Here is an 8,470-nt window from a genome sequence, read left to right as displayed (position 1 = left end):
AGGTTAGAGTCTTCTTTTTTCCAACTAAATAGGGTCGGCGTTTCTTGTAGAAGATTAAAGTACCTATACCTAGTAGAAGGTTAGAGAATACCTTCTTTATACTGTCAGTGTCAGCTGAGGATAAAAATTCCCTCGTCACCCTCTCATTTCCAGGTGGAACTTCAGTGTGGGTCAACACGACTTGAAATTCCTCCCGGATGAGAATTCAGACTGTCACCACAACGTGAGACCCCCTGTACAAGTACATCTCAAGGTTATTGTACCAGAGGGTCTCCTATGTGCGATGAGCAAGGAGGAGCCGAACAAAGTACTCTGGCAACATAAGGTAAGGGAAGTAACTGATAAAATTCACAGAATTCAGACTGTCACCACAACGTGAGACCCCCTGTACAAGTACATCTCAAGGTTATTGTACCAGAGGGTCTCCTATGTGCGATGAGCAAGGAGGAGCCGAACAAAGTACTCTGGCAACATAAGGTAAGGGAAGTAACTGATAAAATTCACAGGGTATAAATGGAAATTCACAAAGATCCTCTATCAACATAAGGTAAGGAATATCAAAAATGTCTATAGGTTCTGTGATGCATAATTGGCCAGCATCAAACAGAAAGATGGGGGAGAAGAGACACAATACTTCCCATTTAGGTGCTGGATCATTTACATGGGTTTGGTTTTGCAGACGACTGAGGCGCTTCTAAAAGTCGCGTATCTACGTTTTAAACGTGGGACGGGCCCTATAGTTATATAGTACACAAATAAAATACAATTATTCACTATTAGATCACTCTTGCAAAGGCTCTAAAAAAAGGTGTGATTTGACCATATGAGCCTTCTCCCTCCACACACAGGCAATGGTTACTATCTCTACTCCACGGACTCACGCAAAGCTCCAGAAAAGGGAGGACAATGTGCTCACAAGGGTACCCCCACTGACAATAACATGACTATCACTACTGAACAGAATGAGGAAGCAGATGACGAAGATAAAAAAAAAAAAAAAAAAAAAATAGGGCTAACATGGGGAACTGTAGTAATATCCCGAAATCAAAGAGAGAAGGAGGACAGGATAGGAGAAAGCCATCCGTTCCGAGAACGGACCTTATCTGTTTATGATGTTCTCCCCGGGCCAACCTCAATGATGGAGTTGTTAACGCGTTTGGATCTGCAGGTTGGTGGTTCGAGTCCAAGTCAAGTCATGAAACTTATCCAGGTACAATAATTGGGCAACGATATTTGTTTGTGACAAGTACTTAATACAGTTAAAAAATTCTTCCTTAAAACGGAGGTCTTATCATCCCGAAATCAAAGAGAGAAGGAGGACAGGATAGGAGAAAGCCAGCCGTTCCGAGAACCAACCTTATCTGTTAATTATTTTCTCCCCGGGCAGGAATCGAACTTGAAAACGAGCGTATGTATAAAGCTGTATCCACACATAGTCCACGCCGTCGAGCGACGTCAACTGAAACCGTACACTGTCTCGACAACAGAGATTCATCTCGTCGATCGATGGCGTCGACTATATGTGAACATAGCTTAACGTCCAGGTTGTTTTATCTCGACAGGGATGACTTCCTAAGCTCTCTGGACGACCAAACGTCTGCCGACCTCACTCAGAGCAAGCCTAGTGCATCCCGGACCAAGAACACCAACCAGAAACCCACTGCCGCCCGTACTAACCCGGTGAAACCCGCAGGGTCTCTGTTCACTAACGTCTGCCGACCTCACTCAGAGCAAGCCTAGTGCATCCCGGACCAAGAACACCAACCAGAAACCCACTGCCGCCCGTACTAACCCGATGAAACCTGCAGGGTCTCTGTTCACCAATAATTTCATCACCAACTCTGCCATGTTTAGGAATCTGTCTAACTCCTTGCGGTACAGACAAACGAGTAATACGATGGACCACAGTGATTCTGTAGTGTTTGAACACTCGCAGGAAAGTGGTAAGTTCGTTTGCTCTAGGACTAAGCTCGAAATAAAGCCCTACGATAACCCTGATGACCCAATGCGGCTTGAAAAATTCATCAACAATTTTTCTTTATGTATTGCACATCTGTAATAGATTTCATCCAAATGGACCAACTATTCAAAAGTTATCAGGGAAAAATCAAAGAGGCAAAATTAAGTAAAACCAAATAAATTGCTTTTTTTTTACAAAACCGGGTTTATTTAGGCCGCATTTTACGAAGTCGGAGTTGGCTTCAATTCGGGATTGAACTGGGTGTTAAGTACAGCTCAATCCTAGATTGTTCTCAATTCTGATTTGGTAAACCCCGCTCTTGGAATTACCTAATTACCTTAGAATAAGATTCAATTTAAACAATTATAGAGGTAGAAGGGACTCACAAAATCTAAGAACATTCAAGACCTCCCAAAAATATCTTAGAGGCTCACAGTGAAGGAAAAAAATAAATGGTTTAGTGGAAGAGCTCCTCCAGGAAAACGTATAGAAAGCCAGGGTTTTCTTCTTTTTTTCCCCCCAGAAAGTCTCTCCTCTCTCCTATCCCCAGCTAAGGGCAAGGCAGTGCCAGACGATGATGAAGACTCCTACATTCAGTTCGAAGCGTCGCAAGCCGACACACACGGGGTGCAGAGTAGCGTCATAGATATCTCGTCGTCTTCAGGCGGAAAGGATAAACTGCAAGTTCCTCAACCTCAGCCCAGGAAACGACCGAACTCATTGAGGTAAACTTTCTTCCTAATGTTATTGTTATTATTTAACTAGGATAGGGAAAGTAAAAAAGAATGTGAGCTACAATTTATAGAAACCAGAATTAACGAAATTGAAATTTTTATGGCCACAGGCGAAAATTTTGGTCTCTAATTTTTAAAAACTTAGTTATCAAAAACACAAAATTTGGCGCCGCAGGCGAATTTTTTGAAGATTTTGGTCTACAATAGTAAAGCAGACTTGTCAAAGGTGTAATCTTCAGGGCCGCAGGCGAAACTTTTCAGTAAGTATGTAACCTGTAGCTTGTCATGTATCCGTTTATTATGTAATTAAATACGTGTAAAAGACGAGTATAGTTATTCCCCCCAATACATTTCTATAGAACACAAAATAACAGCGCCGCAGGCGAAATTTTTTCGAGAACATTTAAGTACTTAGCTCCTTCAAGGTTGCATACTTTTTTTTACTCACCAAAGTCATGTAACAATTGATTGATCAATAAATCCATTTCAATTTCAATTTAGTAGGGACCAGTTACGGCATTACCAGTGTGAACAGATTATTGATATAGAAATTGATTGCAAAGAAGGCACTTAACTTACTAAATGCTGTGATAACCACCAAACTTGTGAAATAGCTCCGCTTTACCATAAAGAATGAATGATTTGATTCGTATTTTTTCAGGACCTACTTCTGCCTACACAAATCACGCCCTCCATTCCATCGTCAGATTTGGCAAGTCCGCGCAAATCATCCGAATCCAGTACTTATGATATCAGCTCATATCAACAGGGCCAGGATTATGTATCTCGCTATCTAACTGACTTTGAACCAGTGCATTGTCTCGGCAGAGGAGGATTTGGTGTAGTATTCCAGGTATCTAAAAAAGAAGTTCGACAGAGGGAACTGTAACTGCCAAGGTCTTATGGTTCCGAAAGCAAAGAGAGAAGGATAGGAGAAAGCCAGCCGTTCCGAGAACGAACCTTATCCGTTTAATATAAAATCCAGTAACCTCCGAGTAGCGACCAGTGGCGGCATTACAAGTCAAACAAGCGATGATAAATAATTATGATGATTGAGTAAATGAAAGGTTTGTAATAGCGTGATACTCACAAAGTTGTGAAGGGGCTACTGCTTCACCACAAATAATTCATAGTTTGATTTTATAAAATATCCACCCCGGGCGGGAATCGAACCCGCGACCTAGCGCTTACAAGGCAGACGCGCTACCCTCCAAGCTAACTAGGCTGGTTAATGATTATTTCCATTGACAATTCCGAAAAATAACCGTACATCCATAATTACCGTGTACTGATCCGTAATTCCGGATGTGAAGAAGAAAAATAACCGTATATCCATAATTACCGTGATGTGACAATTGATTGATCAATAAATCCATTTCAATTTCAATTTAGTAGGGACCAGTTACGGCATTACCAGTGTGAACAGATTATTGAAGTATGGAAATTGATTGCAAAGAGGGCACTTACTACATGCTGTGATAACCACCAAACTTGGGAAATAGCTCCGCTTTACCATAAAGAACTGCGGGAATCGAACCCGCGAACTAGCGCTCAAAAGGCAGACGCGCTACCCTTCAAGCTAACTAGGCTGGTTAATGATTATTTCCATTGACAATTCCACAGTATTGGTCCGGTGGATGGAAGCACGGGCTCGTCCAAACTCTACCTGTACATTCAGATGCAGCTGTGTCGTAAGGACAGTCTGCGGGAGTGGTTGGCCGATAACGTAACGCATAGAACTAATGATTTGATTCGTATTTTTTCAGGACCTACTTCTGCCTACACAAATCACGCCCTCCATTCCATCGTCAGATTTGGCAAGTCCACGCAAATCATCCGAATCCAGTACTTATGATATCAGCTCATATCAACAGGGTCAGGATTATGTATCTCGTTATCTAACTGACTTTGAACCAGTGCATTGTCTCGGCAGAGGAGGATTTGGTGTAGTATTCCAGGTATTATACAAAATAGTAGTAGTAATAGTAAGCATAGAATCCAGTACTTATGATATCAGCTCATATCAACAGGGTCAGGATTATGTATCTCGCTATCTAACTGACTTTGAACCAGTGCATTGTCTGGGCAGAGGAGGATTTGGTGTAGTATTCCAGGTATTATACAAAATAGTAGTAGTAATAATAAGCATAGAATCCAGTACTTATGATATCAGCTCATATCAACAGGGTCAGGATTATGTATCTCGCTATCTAACTGACTTTGAACCAGTGCATTGTCTCGGCAGAGGAGGATTTGGTGTAGTATTCCAGGTATTATAATAGTTGTAGTCTGGCTGGACAACTTTCGACCCCAGCCTAGAGCCTGGACTATCGACCCGGGTCAGGACTAGGCTAAGGTCGAGATTAAGGAATCCTATTTAAACCTCAATTCGTTTGTTCTGGAGGATCTAACGCAAACCTATTTTTTAATTAACACAAAAATCTATTTGTATGTAAACCAAATCTATTTTTTATTTAAACCAGACCCCAGCCTAGAGCCTGGACTATCGACCCGGGTCAGGACTAGGCTAAGGTCGAGATTAAGGAATCCTATTTAAACCTCAATTCGTTCGTTCTGGAGGATCTAACGCAAATCTATTTTTTAATTAACACAAAAATCTATTTGTATGTAAACCAAATCTATTTTTTATTTAAACCGAATCTATTTTGTATTTAACGCAAATTTATTTGTATCTAACACAAATCTATTTTGTATTTCAGATGGCCGGAAAGTCGTACAACTACAAGGTGGACATCTATTCTCTCGGCATGATATTCTTCGAGCTTCTGATCCCATTCCACACTCAGATGGAGAGATGGAAGATGTTGAGTGATCTTCGGAACAACGTGTATCCAGCCCACTTCAATACTTCATACCCCAAGGAGGTATTATTATTATTTTAAGGCTTTAATGACAAGATTCTCACTTACTGAGCTCTTCCACCCAACCGGTTTTTGCCAGCTTCATAGCTGACATTAAAACGAGAGAGAAAAACAAAGGAGGGAGAAAAAGGATTAGAAAAATAGAATAGAACAGAATCAGAAAAAAGGATAGAAGAAAATATTCCTTTTACTGTAATTATTCCTTAAACTTCATACCCCAAGGAGGTATTATTATTATTTTAAGGCTTTAATGACAAGATTCTCACTTACTGAGCTCTTCCACCCAACCGGTTTTAGACAGCTTCATAGCTGACATTAAAACGAGGAGAAAAACAAAGGATGGAGAAAAAGAATTAGAAAATAGAATAGAACAGAATCAGAAAAAAGGATAGAAGAAAATATTCCTTTTACTGTAATTATTCCTTATTATTTTTCAAAAGAGGTTTAATAGAGGGAACAACTAAGATCTGGTTGGTCTCCTATGCTTAATCATTATATGCATAGACTTGATCCCAACATCCTAGACAAGTGCAACCAATGCAACACAGGACCTCACGATGTGCATCATCTGTTCCATTGCCCAGCTCACCCAACCACATTGACAGTACGAGACCTTTGGGATAAACCAAAAGATGTTGCCTTATTCCTGGACTTGGATCTCAGAGAAGAACATACCGTGGAAATTTGATGACTCGCTGCCTGCTGCTACAACAATAATAGAGGGAACTGTAACTGCTGAGGTCTTGTCGTCCCGAAAACGAAGAGAGAGAAGACAGGACAGGAATCTGTTTGGGATAAAATCCACCCCGGGCGTGAATCGAACCGCGACCTATATCGCTTACAAGTCCCCCAGCCAGAAATAAATTGTCTACTAATGAAATTAACTGATAAAATTTAATTATAGAACTTGGTGGAGAGGTTTTGTGAATGGTCCACTTGGTCTACCAAACAGAACGACTTGGGATATGTACGATTATGTATGTAATATATTGATATAATTTTTTTCTCATTTCAGTACGAGTTACTGCAGTCCATGCTAGCGTCTAGTCCTGACAAGAGAGTTACAACCTATGGTATCAGAGCTCGAGCCCCGCTCGGAGATCTACATCCAGATAACAAGATAGATCCGAGGTAATCCATTATCATATTAGCTTGACGCCCAATCGAGGATAAACCCTACGTTACAAAAAACCTTAGCTGTTATACAGTGACGAGAAACCCCTTTAATAAAATATAACCTGTAGAAAGGGAGAAAAATCATGGGAAAAAGGCCTTTTTTTCTGTAGCGTTGAAACATCTGCTACATCGGACTATACGAGTCTGTGTCGTAGCATCCCCGTCCCGTAGTATGTCTCTCATCAGATGGGCGAGAAGAATAATAAGAAGAGACAATAATTCCCATTTTTGCCGGGTCAAAAAAAAAAACGTTGCAGTGTGAACCCGTTGAAATAATTTTGTTGATGGTTGGTTTCGAACCCGGGGCCATCTGCATGACAAGCCAGCGCTTTACCACTGTGCTAACTATGATCTCTTGTTGTATTCTCAGGTGGCATTACGAACTACCGAGAGGACATCTACGTACGCCGTCCTTTGGTAAAAGTCATTCATCGTCCAGTTCGACTAGTACGGAATGACATAGAGCTACGGTACTGCAGAGACCTCCGTCCATAATTATTCACCGTATACTGATCGTAATTCCGGATGTGAAGAAGAAAAAATAACCGTAAATCTCATTAATTACCGTATACTGCTGATCCGTTAATTCCGGATGTGAAGAAGAAAAATAACCGTAAATCCATAATTACCGTATACTGATCCGTAATTTCCCGGATGTGAAGAAGAAAAATAACCGTAAATCGCATAATTACCGTATACTTGATCCGTAATTCCGCGGATGTGAAGAAGAAAATATAACCGTAAATCGCATAATTACGACCGTATACTGGATCGCGTAATCCCCGATGTGAAAGAAGAAAAATAACCGTATATCGCATAATTACCGTAAATATACTGATCCCGTAATTAGGCGGCGGATGTGAAGAAGAAAAGAATAAAGCCTCAAATCGCATTAATTACCGCGTATACTTAAGCTGATCCGTGAATCCCGGATGTGGAAGAAGAAAATAACCGTATTGCATATTACCGTATACTGATTCCGTAATTGCGGATGTGGAAGAAGAAAAATAACCGTATATCCATAATGTAATGTAAATGTACATGTATACATGTAATGTAAATGCATTTTTTTCTTTGTGTTTATTCAATCGTCACACACTTTGGTGGGCTGCACTGGCAGGGCATTGTAGGATTTTCAATATCTCAATAATCCTATAAATTTCAATGTTTTGACGCGTAGCCATCCGCTGGCACCACGGTCGCTATCGGCATTATATTAACATAGCTACTCATTTCCTCACGAGGCTGAGTGGGCCCGCGCAACAGCCAGTCACGGTATCATACTATTTTTCATGATACAAATTTCCTTGACCCCGCCGGGAAATCGAAACCGGCCAGGGTCTCATGCCCCGCGTTGCAAGGCGAGCGGAGTGACGCACTAACGCATGGGAGCTGACTGTATAATCCATAATGTAACCGGTGTACTCCTAATCTGTGCGTGAAGAAGAAGATCGCCCTGCCTATTCGCGATGTTCCAAGAAAAAAAAATTGTATTAGTTGATGATAGAATAGGAGCGGTTTTATCTTTTGAAGACCTGGTTGCTGGAAATATTTAGTGTTACACGCGTAAACGCTGATGCCGTGATATCCAAAACTAGCCGTCGTACGTGGATGGAGGGTGAGGGTAGGGAGCAGAGCTTGAGAATTGGCGCCAAAACAACCATATTTTTGGAAAGTAGAAGGAATCATGTGTTAGATTTACATATTTTAGCATCAGG

General features: G+C 41.0%; 2 protein-coding genes across 2 annotated transcripts; both read left to right on the top strand.

The window, feature by feature from the left end:
* Positions 1-153: 153 nt before the first annotated feature.
* Positions 154-4,549, top strand: LOC103519911 (the record flags this gene model as incomplete). Its single annotated transcript, XM_026831223.1, has 5 exons — positions 154-307; positions 355-477; positions 1,694-1,943; positions 2,484-2,685; positions 4,318-4,549. Coding segments are annotated over 5 exons (961 nt in total), but the record flags the coding sequence as incomplete, so codon positions are not given.
* An 843-nt stretch (positions 4,550-5,392) lies between these two features.
* On the top strand, positions 5,393-7,233 carry LOC113471799 (eukaryotic translation initiation factor 2-alpha kinase-like). The gene is made up of 3 exons (XM_026831222.1): positions 5,393-5,579; positions 6,592-6,707; positions 7,123-7,233. Exons 1-3 carry the CDS (start codon positions 5,415-5,417, stop codon positions 7,208-7,210), a joined length of 369 nt encoding a protein of 122 aa, XP_026687023.1. The 5' UTR covers positions 5,393-5,414; the 3' UTR covers positions 7,211-7,233.
* The last annotated feature ends 1,237 nt before the right edge of the window (positions 7,234-8,470 follow it).

Source organism: Diaphorina citri, unplaced genomic scaffold, assembly GCF_000475195.1.
Source record: "Diaphorina citri unplaced genomic scaffold, Diaci psyllid genome assembly version 1.1 scaffold3028, whole genome shotgun sequence".
NCBI classification, from domain to species: domain Eukaryota; kingdom Metazoa; phylum Arthropoda; class Insecta; order Hemiptera; family Psyllidae; genus Diaphorina; species Diaphorina citri.
This window is presented reverse-complemented; position numbering and strand designations above follow the sequence as displayed.